This window comes from Asparagus officinalis, chromosome 7 (assembly GCF_001876935.1).
Source record: "Asparagus officinalis chromosome 7, Aspof.V1, whole genome shotgun sequence".
NCBI lineage: Eukaryota > Viridiplantae > Streptophyta > Magnoliopsida > Asparagales > Asparagaceae > Asparagus > Asparagus officinalis.
The window spans coordinates 45,158,416-45,173,295 of NC_033800.1; the positions used below are offsets into that span (position 1 = coordinate 45,158,416).

General features: G+C 35.2%; 2 protein-coding genes across 2 annotated transcripts in view; one reads left to right on the top strand and one right to left on the bottom strand.

Moving 5' to 3' along the window:
- LOC109847072 (1-deoxy-D-xylulose-5-phosphate synthase 1, chloroplastic-like) overlaps nt 1-4,778 on the top strand; it is a 7,846-nt gene extending 3,068 nt beyond the window's left edge. Inside the window, 6 exon segments of the mRNA XM_020416319.1 lie at nt 1-196; nt 821-1,094; nt 1,544-1,851; nt 2,551-2,832; nt 3,767-4,051; nt 4,469-4,778. The exon segment at nt 1-196 is cut by the window's left edge and continues 21 nt beyond it. Coding sequence (XP_020271908.1) covers nt 1-196; nt 821-1,094; nt 1,544-1,851; nt 2,551-2,832; nt 3,767-4,051; nt 4,469-4,618 — 1,495 coding nt within the window. The 3' untranslated portion in view covers nt 4,619-4,778.
- LOC109848931 (NPL4-like protein 2) overlaps nt 6,365-14,880 on the bottom strand; it is a 9,218-nt gene continuing 702 nt past the window's right edge. The window contains 3 exon segments of the mRNA XM_020418661.1: nt 6,365-6,983; nt 12,733-13,173; nt 14,866-14,880. The exon segment at nt 14,866-14,880 is cut by the window's right edge and continues 3 nt beyond it. Of these exon segments, the coding sequence (XP_020274250.1) occupies nt 6,729-6,983; nt 12,733-13,173; nt 14,866-14,880 (711 nt within the window). The 3' untranslated portion in view covers nt 6,365-6,728.

Here is a 14,880-nt window from a genome sequence, read left to right on the forward strand (position 1 = left end):
TGGTCAAGCTTATGAAGCAATGAACAACGCGGGGTATTTGGATTCCGATATGATTGTGATCTTGAATGATAACAAGCAGGTTTCTCTGCCTACGGCTAATCTTGATGGGCCTACACCACCTGTGGGAGCTTTGAGCAGTGCTCTTAGTAAACTTCAGTCTAGTAGGCCTCTTAGAGAGCTCAGGGAGGTGGCCAAGGTAAGGATATCTACCCCTTTTTCTTTTTTTCTTTTTATTTTTTTTGTTTTGTAGAGTTGATTGGGAGACAATTAATTCTTTGCAATTTTAGTGTTCATATTTATATATTTAGAGATTTCTTTGCTAAAAGAAGGATTTTCGCTTGCACTGAAAGCAGAAACAACAACAACAACATTCTTGTATCTGTCAGTACTTCACCGTTATCTGTCTCAATATTCTTCAGCTACAAGCATTTTCTTGACATGAAGTTTCAACAAGATTTTGACCCATTACAGATTCTCATTTGGCGTCTTACGAAATTTCTCTTTCGTTCATAAATATTCCATAGTCAAATAGTAATCCAGAACTATCCCTACATTCGCAAATCCTCTTTGGTTACATGAACAATATCTCTTCAATCTCATTACCCTGATGAGGTTCTGATACTAATACAGAAAGTAATCAGTATAACTCCTAAGCATATGTTAATAATCAATATGAGACATGTGTAACAGAAAATTTATATGAACAAACCATAGACACAGCAAACTATTGTATCTAATGTGCACGCATAAAATTTGTATTCATCCTCTATTTTTTGTTTGATTTGAAATTTCTAAGTCGTGTGTCTTGAATTAAATTGAGGGAGTCACGAAACAAATCGGTGGAGGTATGCACGAAATTGCTGCAAAGGTGGATGAATACGCTCGAGGTATGATAAGTGGATCCGGGTCAACCTTATTCGAAGAACTTGGGCTTTACTACATAGGCCCAGTCGACGGTCATAACATCGATGATCTTCTTACCATCCTCAGAGAAGTAAAGAGCACAAAAGCAACCGGTCCAGTCCTAATCCATGTCGTCACAGAAAAAGGAAGAGGATATCCGTATGCTGAGAGAGCTGCCGATAAGTACCATGGTGAGCTCTAGATACAGTATTTTCTATTATTTTCCCTTAGAACAGCTGAACCATACCCTTTTAGAGTTCCAACTTTCTACGATTAGTCTACGATACGTGTATTAGTGTGTATATACAAGAAGTTACTCTCTTCAGATATATTCAATTAGTAAATTTTACAAACCCTCATGAGCTTTATAGAAACTCTCTCTCTCTCTCTCTCTCTCTCTCTCTCTCTCTCTCTCTCTTCTTAACTTCCCGAACTTTGTAAAATATACTAAATCCTGCAGGTGTTGTGAAGTCTAAACTATCTTCTTCTTCTTTTTTATTACCTTTTACGCATCTCTGATCTCTTACCTAAAAGTGGATAATGTAGAGGTTGTATTTAGTTGATAGGGGTAAAGTTGTGGAAAATTTTTCATATTACCCAAGATTAGTAACCGTTATACCAAAATTTTCAACTTTTGCAGGTGTTGTGAAGTTTGATCCAGCGACCGGAAAGCAATTCAAAACCCCAACTCAGACTCAATCCTATACCAACTACTTTGCTGAGGCATTGATAGCTGAGGCTGAGGTTGATAAGGATATTGTAGCAATTCATGCTGCAATGGGAGGAGGAACTGGGCTCAATTACTTTCTGAGGCGATTCCCGAACCGATGCTTCGATGTTGGCATTGCTGAGCAGCATGCTGTGACTTTTGCAGCGGGGTTAGCTTGTGAAGGACTTAAACCCTTCTGTGCTATCTACTCATCTTTCCTCCAAAGGGCTTATGATCAGGCAATTATTTCAGCCTCTTCTCACAAGAATTGCAATTTATTTCCTTCAAGTTCCACTAACTTTTACCTTTGACAGAGTCTAAATTTTCTCAAATAGTACGTCAAAGTTTTTAAGCTGCGATTAACCCCCGTTAACTTAATGGATAAGGGGGTAAAAAATTACATACACGCAATTTCTTGGGGTTTCTACCCAATTTTTTTACCCAAATTCTCAGGAGTACAATTTCTAAATTATGCTAAAATTTGAAATACTTGTTTAAGGATTTTTCTTGAATGTTGATAGATGTGCCCATTTATGGTTTTTTTAATTATTATGTTGAATTTGTGGTAATGTGAGTATATATTTAAGAAGAACATTGTCTTACCTGCAATATTTGACAAAAAAAAACCTTACAATCAGGTAATGGCAGATGCAAAGTGAACTAGAAAGCTTTTTATTACCAAAATTTGAGTGCCCTGTTGATATCAAATAAATGAATTAGGGATTTTAGGGATGAATCAAAAATATCACATGATAATCACTTGATGCATTTTAAGCAGAACATTCAACATCTGTAATGTAATTGTAAAGTTAATAAAAATTTGTGGCATCATTGGGAAAAAACTAGTAGAACTTCAGGATATTGAAGTGCATTTTTAATCTCAGAATACATATCCATTTCAAAGACAAATTACTAAATGTTTGCTCCCGATGATGCAGGTGATACATGATGTCGACTTGCAGAATCTCCCCGTGAGGTTTGCAATGGACCGAGCAGGTCTTGTTGGAGCTGATGGACCTACACACTCTGGGTCGTTCGATGTAACATATATGGCATGTTTGCCAAATATGGTAGTCATGGCTCCTTCAGACGAGGCAGAACTGTTTCATATGGTTGCAACTGCTGCAGCTATCGACGATAGACCTTCTTGTTTCAGATATCCAAGAGGGAATGGAGTAGGAGTGCCCTTGCCCCAAGGAAACAAGGGTATCCCACTTGAGGTAATTTCTCATATATTATGTCACTGTCAATTCTATATCAAAGTCTAGTTTAAAAGTTTTATCATGAGACATCTAGTCTAGTTTACAAGTTTCATCGAAGTCAATCATATATGGGCGTTTCCACAGCTTGTAGTTTTTGTGAGGATTAAGAGTTATAACTTCATAATGACAGTTAAGAACACTTTCGTGAACCAAAATCTCAGCTATTTCGTGCAAAGATGCCCTCTTTTTCGGTCTGCTTTGAAATGCATATATGGTACAATTTGAGTCTGGACTGCTATGTCCTGAGAAATTATTCAATGGTTCCAGCCAACTGCATTAGTAGCTCACCAAAAGTCTGTGTGTCCTTGGATCAGTGTGCTATTCTCCAACTAGTAAAAATGCAATGGTTTTGGTCTATCACATTAATGGTGCTCCAAAGGAATGTCAACACGTGGATCAGTAGAATTTGAGATTTGTACTAAGGATTGTATATCTTTATTGCACCATTAATGACATAAACTGCAACCACTATATACTTTCTCCTCTTATCCAGTGGTCCAGTCTTATGACATTAAAGGTGCACCAAAGGAACTAATCCAAGAGCACGCATGATTTTGGTGCAGAATTAATTAATAGACTGAGAACAATTCGTACTTTCTCCTTTGGTACCATCTTAAATTCCTTGCTAGTACATCAAAAATCCAAATTGTGCTAAAGCGTTGAGAACTATATGATTTTATACTCCAACGCTGTAATGATAGGTGCCAGAGAGGATACTTCTTCAAAGTTTCCATCCTTATTCTCACACCATATATGCTGCCAAGAATTAGGAATACTAGCATAACGAATCACGCTACAACATGCACTGCATTCAAGTCCATAGACTTCTTCCTAAAATCAAGATATGCCCTGACCAGCTAAACCTGAAATTATACATCTCAACAATTTTCAGGTTGGCAAAGGCAGGATTATGATCGAGGGAGAGAGGGTAGCATTACTAGGATATGGCACAGCAGTCCAGAGCTGCTTGGCCGCAGCTTCTCTTGTTCAGCAGCACGGATTAAAGATAACAGTTGCCGATGCACGCTTCTGCAAGCCACTGGACCAAGCCCTCATTCGAAGCCTGGCCAAGTCTCATGAGGTTATTATCACTGTTGAAGAAGGATCAGTTGGGGGGTTTGGTTCTCATGTTGCTCATTTCTTGGCTCTTGATGGACTCCTAGATGGCACTCTAAAGGTATATCACATTGGTTTACAACATAAGTTCTATATGAAACTTCTTTTAATCTTGTACGTAACTTTCTACATTAAGAAATGAGGTCAGTGTGTCCATCCACGCTCTTGACTGGCATGTCTCTGATATGACATACATCTAGATTGTCAGCTACTATCTGAATATGATCATGATCTGGACTGCGTTGGTCTAGATGTGTACTATGTCAACAACGCGACAAGAATGTGGATGGACAAACTGGTCGTTGTTTACTCTGCCTAATTTTGTTTAAACAATTTATTGTACCTTTAAATTTAACGTATATGAAACTGAGTATAATACACGCTTTCAGGCATGTATCAGTATCTTAAGGTTTACACTATAATGTGGCTATGATAACTAATAAGGTTACTGATTTAAGGGTTAATTTCTATTGTACAGTGGAGACCATTGGTTCTACCTAATAGATACATTGATCACGGATCGCCAGCTGATCAGATGGCTGAAGCTGGATTAACACCGTTCCATGTTGCTGCAACAGTGTTTAATATACTTGGAAAAACCAGGGAAGCTCTTGAAATAATGTCATAGAAAGAAATGCTTTTTGTCACCCAATCTTGTAAAAATTATTGACGGTAAAATAGCTTAGTTGAATGTATTAATGTGATTATAGAGCAATATTGTTGATCATCAGTGTTATGTAACAGCTAAGATAAATCAATGTTATGTATCAGGCGCAATTATTCAATTCTGAGAAAATGTAAGATAGTAGAAGTGAAAAGTCTCAATTGCAGGATAATGCGTGATACAAAAGACATGAAAGTATAGAGAACAGCAGAAATGTTGATTTGCTAATTGCATGACAAAAATATGAACACCGAGGGATGTTGCAAGGGTGAAATTCGTCAGCTAGTCTTGATAAATAGTATCTCGAAGAGCTTTCTCATCGGAAAAGAAAAGAGTAATAGCATGTCCATCAAATTTAATCCAGAAAAAAAATTTCCATAACAACAGTTCCCTGCCAAACTCTTCTCCCCAAAAAAAAAAACCCCTGCCAAATTCAGAAAACATTGCCTCAGGTGAAAATACTCCTAAACATCCAAATGCACTGATTAAATGTTTATAATTGCAAAAGGATCATTTTTCCAGTTGATTTCAACTCCATGAACTGTAACGCTAAGCATGAAAAATAGGTATATGGGTTATGTAGGTTGGCGAAGGTCAGGATTAAGAACTGGGGAGTACTACTTAAAAGTAAAACGGTTAAAATCCATTTAAACTTCTGCCTTTTTTTTGCCTCAAATACCCCCTCACCACTGCTGCTTTTCTTTCTTAAAGTATAAATAAAAGGTATCACAGTACCATTACATTGAAGAAACAAAGGTCTTCCACTAGATCAGGATTTAGCTGATACTTTAAATTGTTGTCGAAAACATATATATGATTGCTCCGAAGTCTCCTTTATTAGAGATGAATGTTTTCAATCCCGATGCTTTGAGATATGTTTAGTCGGTGAATGGGCTTATTTATCTACCTTAATCTCCAAGTTTTTCCAATCATAGCCTATTCCGCGAAAGGTTTGAGTTGGATTATTTCTCTCAGCTCATCTCTCTCCCTCTCTTCACATCAAACCCAAAACAATGTCGGTTGAGGAGGAGAAAGTTAGTCGAAGATTAAATCTTTGAACCATGATTTTCTCTACATTGTGTAATTTTCAATTTTTCAGCGTATATTGTAAACAAAACTAAAATGAAAGAAAGGACTGCCTTAAGGAGGAGGAAGAGGAGGCTAGTTTTGGAATATTTATAGATTTTTAACACTTTTTTTTTTAACACGAAGGAATTTTGTAATGAAAATATAGCGTAGGGTAAGTTTCGTAATAAATGACCTAGCTTGAAGGGGGGTTTTTCATAATAATTGCCCTTTTCCTTTACCAAAGTTACCAAAGGCATGCATCAGGCATTCTCATTTGTCGTGCATCTTCTACCCGTAGCTTGCAAGTTCCAGGCTTCTAACCTCTCCATACATTTGCCTGTCATCAAGCTGATGGTTTACCAAATTTCAAAATTCAAGGCTTGAATCTAATGTATGAAGCAAAAACTCCGGAAGGGTAAAGGACTACCTCATGCTGGAAAAAAAAGCTCCACATATGCAAGCAATCCACCCTATACATACACCAGCTGATGATCACAGGGAAACATCAACGGAGAAGTCATATATCCATCGATAACATAGCTGCATTAGAATTTAGAACATAGAATCAGAGTTCACAGCTTGCTGAGGGGTTACTCAACTGAGGAGCAAGATTGTAAGTATTGCTTAAACTGACTCCTACAATCGCATAATTTTTCTGCAATGCATAATAAAACCAAAATACATCCATGAAATAAGAGGTTCACAATCTGCTAGAATCATCTGGAGCTTCACTAACAGCACGAAAATTATTATGGCAGCGTACTTGAGGAAACTGAAATATTTGAGAATATAACACAATAAATATGCATTGCTGGAGACAAATAAATGTTGATAAATTCAACATAATTATAGGTTTGTACAAAGGGGGCTGGGCTAATTCTTTAAGTTGAAAATTAATGACTGTAACTTAACCCCCATATTCTCTACAGCTCATTTAGCAGACTGAATCAGATGCCTGAACTCATGGGTCGGCATTTTCAGCAGTGTAGAATTTGAGGTTTTGATCTTAAGAGGCTGCAGCTAAGGATTCGATCAGAAGCTGGTAACCTTCAGGAACAGCCATTTGTCCATTTACACATGCTGCAAGTGCCGGTACATCAGCTTTTACATCAAGATACCTTGCAAGTAAGAGAAGCAGATGGAAGTCAGAGATTCTTTTAACAAAAGGAAGGTGCTTTGCCCTGTTAAGATGGTCCTTTAATGCCCTTAGTGTTACAGTTGTGATCCTGTTCTCCACTGGGAAAGTAGAAGAAAGAGGCCCCTGCATTGCAACAGAACAGACTTAATGTAAAATCATTGTATAAACTTGCTGGACAAATGGTCAATAGAACAAACTGTCATAATATATTCTAGAAAGTGAAAAGAATAAGTGAGCATTGTCACGTATGCTCCCACTATTGAAGTTGTGCATATTGTGATATTTCGTTCAACATTAACTAGTTAATAAAGAAACACAAATCAGATTGGAACGAACTTAATTTTTCCAGTTTCCGCTCATATTTGTTACACATTGGAGGTAGATTTGCCGATAGAAGTTCAAAATTACCGATTTAGAGAATTTACTACATGCAACTTTTACTGCTCGTTTATAGGAGCCATAGGTGAATGATATTACACAGTGATGATAGGAAAGCAAATAATTAAAGGAAGAGATATTGAGGATCATGACAGATGGCAACAACAACAACATCATCATCATCATCAAAACATTTATCCCAAATGTTTGGGGTTGGACATAAATCTTATTCTTCCATTCCATTTTATTATGGGACATCACTGTTAATTTAATCATAATTATATCCTTCTTTATTGCTTCCAACCAAATTTTTTTAGGTCTTATCTCTAGATCTCTTAATCCCACTAACTATAATACTATCATTTTTCCTATAAGATGCACTAAAAGGTCTCTGTTATACATAACAAAACCATCTTAATCGATTTTTTCTCATTTTATCCTCAATAAGAGCAACCTCTTATGTACTACGAATATACTCATTTCTTATTCTATCTTTTAGTGTATACTCACAGGACCATCGCAACACTCTCATATCTCCTACACTCACATATTATTTTTTTAATTGCATAACACTCTGACCCATAAAACATTATTGGTCTTATAACTCTCCTATAATATTTTTCCTTTCATTTCATTGGTATTTTACGGTCACATAAGACTCCTGAAACACTCCTCCATTTTAACCATCTCGATTTGATATGATGGAGAACGTCATCCTCAATCTCACCATTATACAGAATGATTGATCCTAAATAGCGAAAATGATTAGCTTTAAATATTCTTGACTATCAATATGTACTATAGGCTTTTTTCTTTCTTAGTTTTACTAAAAATGCACTCTATATATTTAGTTTTATTTTACTAATTTCAAAACCTTTAGATTCAAGGGTTCGTCTCCACCTTTCTTCTACTTTAAAAATTATACATCTTCTAGTTTCATCAATTAACACTACATCATCCACAAATAACATACACCATGAGATGTCATCCTAAATATGCCTAGTAAGATGATCAATGACTAATGCAAAAAAATAAGGACTTAAGGCTGACCCTTAGTGTCAACCTATAGTAATAGGAAACGGCTTAGTTTCTCCTTCATTAGTTCTTACTCGAGTTGTTACTCTGTCATGCATATCTCTAATCACATCAAAAGATATATGAGATACATGTTTCTTCTTTAAAACCCACCGCATTAACTCTCCAGATACTCTATCATAAGCTTTTTCTAGATCTATGAAAATCATATGCAAATCCTTTTTCATCTCTCAATATCTTTCCATCAATCGTCTAAAAATATGTATAGATTCCATAGTTGACCTCCCGAGCATAAAACTAAATTAATTTTCAGACACTTGTCTACTTTCTTAGTCTCTACTTCATTATCCTCCCCTATAGTTTCATAGTATGACTCATGAGTTTTATGTCACGATAATTTGACCAACTTTGTATATCTTTTTATTCTTGTATATTGGTATCAAAGTATTAATCCTCCACTCATCATATATCCTTTTTTTCTCAATAATCTTATTAAATAATTTAATTAACTATCCTAACCTTATATCTTCAAAATATTTTCAAACTTCAATAGAGATACCATCCGGTCCTACGACTCTCACTTTTCATTTTCTTCATAGCATCTTTAATCTCACTAATCTTAATTTTTTGATAATATCTATAGTTTCCATAATTCATTATATAGTCAAATTCTCTATGTTGCTCACTTGTTTGGTTATCATTAAACAATTTATGAAAGTAATTCCTCCACCTTTGTTATATTTCCCAATTAGTTACTAGAACTCTTTGATCTTCATTTTTAATCTACTTAAAGTCACTCAAATCTATATTCTTCCTTTGTCTAGTCTTAGAAAGCTTATATACAAGGTTGCTGATAGCGGATCGCGGCGCGTCGCGGCGAGGTACTGCTAAGGCTATATCGGGCTATTGCGGCGAAATCGCGACAAATAGCGCACAGTCAAATAGCGGTCAAATTTAAATATATTTAAATATCCTAAATAATAAGAAAATTCATAAAAAATCTAAAAATTCAATTAGTTGTAAATTTCTTGTATTATCAATAAATAACAATTAATAAGCTTGTTGTATGAATGAAACTATGAAGAAATTCAAGAAATATAGCATCATAATATGTCTGATAGCGGGTTTAGCCGCTTTTAACAACAAAAATCCGCTTTTAACCGCAAAAATCCGCTTTTAACCGCGAAAACCCGCTTTTAACCCGCTAAAATCCGCTTTTACGCACCATTCAAATGAATAGCGGATTTTCCCGCTTAAGTCAGCCGCGAAACCCCTACGCGTAGCGCTGAAGGGCCGCGACCGCTATTCGCGCCGCTATAGCCCCGCTATTGGTCGCTATTTACAACATTGCTTATATATATCTTTCTCACATAATATTCTCCAAGTTTTTCTTACTCCTATACTTTTTCTATTGTTTATATAATATTTTCTTCTCTCTAATTGCCTTTTGCACATCCTCATTTCACCGCCAATTCTCCTTGCCATCTAATCCATAACTTTTAGATTCTCTTAGTATGTCTTTAGCCACCTTCTTAACACAAGAAGATATACTATTCTACATAATATTAGTCTCAAGAAGGTATACTATTCTACATAATATTAGTCTCATTATTCATATTCCATATATGTTCCTTTATTATCTTATTTTTAAAATGTATTAAATTCTCTTCTTTTAAGTTTCACCATTTAATTATTAGTCTCTTGTTCATATTAGTTTTTCTACTCTATTTCTTGATAGACATGTCTAATACCATCAACCTAGATTATATAGTTAAACTCTCTCCCGATATAATTTTATAAAGTTTGCATGTTAACCTACATAACAATAGATGGAAAGAAAAGAAACAAAAAACACAAGAGAAAAAGAAAAACCCTCTTGTTTTCTTCTCTTTTATCTCTAGCCATATTTATTAGATGGGGTATTCATCTTTAAATCCGAAAACTTATTCTTATTCATTTTTAAATCCAAGTAGGTTTATTTGCACCTATAAACCTAAATAACTATAAGTATTTTCCTTTAAACCCAATTTCTCAAAGTATATTTATATGTGCCCCTCATAAAATTTGAAATATCCAAGTTTACCCTTTTCCTTCCTCTTCTCTTTCTCTAGCATTGCTCCATCCCCAACTCTCTTTTCTTCTTCATTTATTTCTCTCTCATCTTCTTTGCGCATTAATTTTCCATAAACATTTAGACACAATTATAATATTAAATTTTCTTATAAGATCTCTTTTATTCTTCATTAATGTTCTTTCATCATAATTATTTCTCATGATTGCTCATGTATGTTTAGTACCACTATTTTAAATATCTCCGACATGGCCCGATATATCCCCTGATATATCCCCTGATATATCCTTTTACAGGACTGCCGCAACCGATATGGTCTCTAAATATCATTTACCGCTTTTTGGTTATTTTGGGAGATATATCCCCGATATAGTCGATATATCAGCTGCTATGTTGACAGATATATCCTTTTATATCGCTTGTTGTAATATAATATACCGTGTTTGGCAAATTTTGGGCGACATATCATGACTTTTTCATTATATGAAATGACATTTTGGCCTAAAAAAATGAGACATGTAACTTTGATTTGTTTTTTTTTTATGTTTTACAAGGTTGATTAGTGATCCTAAACATATATTATTTACATTTTATATGCTTAAATTTCATTAAGTATGTTAAGATTACATTTTAGTGCATTATTCTACACATGCAAATATTCGTTATTGCATTTTGATATTTATCACATCCCGATATTTCCCGATATCCGCAATCCAATATGAATTTTAGCCATCCGATATTTTTCCAATATCCGATATTTGAAACCTTGTTTAGTACAATTAATAACAATAATAATCAAGTGTATTTTGGGTATTTACCCCTTAAAGGTCTATATATAGTCTACTTTAATGTTGTATTTTACCATTCGGGTTTAAAGGCAAATACATATAGTTGCTTGGGTTTATAGGACAAATAGAACAACTTGAGTTTAAAAATAAATCAAGATAAAATTTGGGTTTAAAGACAAAAACCCCTTATTAGATTCAATTACTCATACTTCTCTATCATAATATCCATCTTCAATAACAGCTTAGCTTAATAAGCTCAAAAACTCTAGTCCTCTTAGAGGATTGTTCTATATCCTCAAAACAAAATAATCCTGAAATAAGTATATCGTATGATCAAGAGAAAATATGTTGAAGTCAAAATATTCACAAGAGGGAAAGACAATTAAAGACCAGAGTGTTCGGGAATGTTCATAAGATGGGAGATAACATATGGCTAGGACGCAATAATGGAGGAAGACTGTGGTCATTTTATTAAAATAAATGAATGCAAGAAAAGACGAATGAAGGCAAGCAAGATAGATAAGAGTTTGGAGAGAAGAATCGACCACTTTGGAAGTGCAGCTCCCTCAAAGATATAGGATTGAGGTACTCTTATAAAGCTGAACAAAGAATTTTCCTTATCCCAACTATATGAAGAAACTCATTACTGATACTAGTAAAATAATGTCATCAAGCTAATCATTTTAGTACATTAGCTAAGATGGTGGCAGATTTTCTTTCCTTTCCCCTAACATCACATTTATTCCATGCACCTTTTAATTCATTGAAAAGACTTAAAATCTACTATTATTCCTCTGTATCTTACATGACATGAGCCATTTGCTCCATGTAGGACTCCATTACGCTAGGTAACTAATCCCAAATACTACCAAATCCCAAATATTATTCTAATCAATTAGCTATAGTAGAAATTTTCAGAAGTTCAACACTGGGAACAACTAGACAAGGCAATATTTTTCAAGTAACTACCAAATCCCAAATACTATTCTAATCAATTAGCTATAGTTTAATATAACTGATTTATATATTTGCATAACAGATCTTGCATATATAGTGTTGCCATTGAATTGGTAAGTAAAATCATATTTTATAATGATTTGTTATGTGATTGGAGTGTATAGGAGTGCCTTGAGAGTGTCTTGAAAATGCTGAAGAGTTGACGTGCTAGTACATTAGAAAACTGAGAAATGGGTATGCCTGATCTTCTAGTATTATGAAGATTGAAGAGCATTTTATTTGAAATGAAGGTATTACTAAAAGAACAAGCAAGTTTTATTACTCTATCATTTCATTGACGTGAACCATGAGACTATGATGTAAAAAAGCTGCTAACATAGAATTAGTCATTACCTCCGCGCACATTCTATTAAAGTAAATCTATGTTGCCTTCTATAGAAGTATATCCATGTTGCATGGGTACGGGTGCGGGTGTGGACATGGATGCGGATGCAGATGCGGATAGGGGACAAAACAAATTTGTAAAATATAGGATACGGGGACATGACTATATATGTACTTATTGACGTTAATAATATATATGAGACCGACATTGTTTTCTATAACATATTATGAGAACTAAAGTCCATATAACTTTTTGTACCTGATGATCAGAGATCTTGACCGGTACCAAAAAGAAGTCATTGTCAATCTCTTTTGTATCCTTCACTCCAACAACCACATCCTTCTTCATCTTGGACACTTTTGGATCATCATCATCACCAAGATCTGTAACAAACCATCCATCCTTGAACAATTTGATACATATATCACTCATTTGGAAAGCTTCAAAGTGCACGTCTGCTGCCCCATCCTCGTTCACCTTCAACATTACCAATGCAGTCACCCACTCTTCAATCCCACCCTCAGCATGCAATTCTGCTGCCTGAATCACCTCCCTCGCAGACAAAGTATATTCCCCCTTTCTTCCAACAGCCTGTGAAAACAAAAACCCTACTCTCCGCATTCCAAGCCCTGCAGCAATAGCTTCTACCAGAGCTTCTTCCTCCAGGTCTCGCAACAAAATAAGGTTATTCTCTGTCCCCTAATAACCAAAAATAGACATATCAGCAAACAAAAAATCATTCTTTAAGGTTGTACAGGAGAAAAAGAAACAAAATATGCATCCATGAATTATAGATAAATTTCATCCATATTCCACCAAAACTACAAATGCATAACTGTAAAACTATTTTCTACCAAAACTTAATGCACATATAGTCTACCCAAGCTCATGCTCAAATCTATAAGCATAGACTAGTACAAGGTTTGTCGTGTAGCGATGAGGCATCGCTAAGGCTATTTGGGGCTATTACGGCAAAATAACGGTAAAAAGCGTAAAATCAAATAGCGGTCTAATTTAGATATGTGTAAATACTAAAAAAAAGATTAAAGAAAATCTAAAAAATCTAAAAGTGCATATTTGATTATTTAAAGAGATCCTAGGCATGAAATAGACGTGTAATCGTCATATAATACCAAAGACGGCTGGAGTAGAAATCAAAGAGTCGTCGTCTTCGAGAAGATAAGCTGAGCGGTGAGAGGACTGCCCTAGGAGGAGCTCACGGTGAAGGAGGTGAGAGGAAGTGCTGAGTTAGGTGCCAGAGGCTATGAGAGGCGACGGGAGTATGCTGAAAATCACGAGAGACAGTGGAATGCAGTGGTTAAAGGTTGGGTTTAAATTTAAAAAAATAAACCTCAAACGGCTTTTAAATAGCAGTCAAAAAACGGATTTTACACGCAATCGCCCGCTATTTACAGTTAGGGTGCGCTATTGGCCGCTTTTGCGAGCGGAAAGCGCATATTCGCAATATGTCACCGCTATTGGGCGATAGCATAGCGGGAAAGGACCGCTAACGCTATTAATACCGCTATTACGGGGCTATTTACCGCTATTTATAATAGTGACTAAGTAAAACAACATATCCAACATTTGAAAACAGTTGTTTAAATAGTCATCATGGTTTCTGACGATAATATTAGTCTTAAATAGTTTGAATCCTTTATAACTACTTTACTCTGCTTGCTAGGACAAACACCATGTGCACATTAATACAGTAATTGAAAGAATAGTTCTGTGATAGGCTGAAACATATGTGATGTGAATTTGTACAAAACTTCACATCCCAATATATAAAAAAAAACTATGCCAAACATAGAAGCTATTATCTTTCAAAAAAAAGCAATATTTGCTTGATTCGGAAAACCTCCCTTCTGATACCCTCAAGAACTCCAGCAATTCAGTGCTCTCAAACTCATGTATTAAAGACATATGTCCTATTCTAGTTTAAACACTTCTTCAGTCGCAAAATATATAATTACTAGGTATATTTTACATGCAATTTTCTATAAAAAATCCTGACAATCAAATTGGACCTTCACACAACTAATTCTGAAAACCCTTAACACTGATATTAAAAAAAAATTTGATGTTTCAAGTCCACATTGTTGTTGAAAAAAACTAAAATCAAACAACTTACCTAAAACAACAACAACAACAACAATAACAAAGTCTTCATCCCAAAAAATTTGGTATCAGCTACGTGAATCCTATTTCTCCATTCAATTCTACTAGGGCTCATCCTCAAGTTAACTAGTATCCCATCCTTCTTGATTGCTTCCCACCAAGTTCTTTTAGGTCTACCTCTACTTCCTAGTACTAGAAATCGCAGTTGCAAATATCAAACTTTTCAATCCCTAATACCAGGAAAAAAAAAGAAAAAGAAAAGCCCGGTACCTGCTGCGGCGGCTC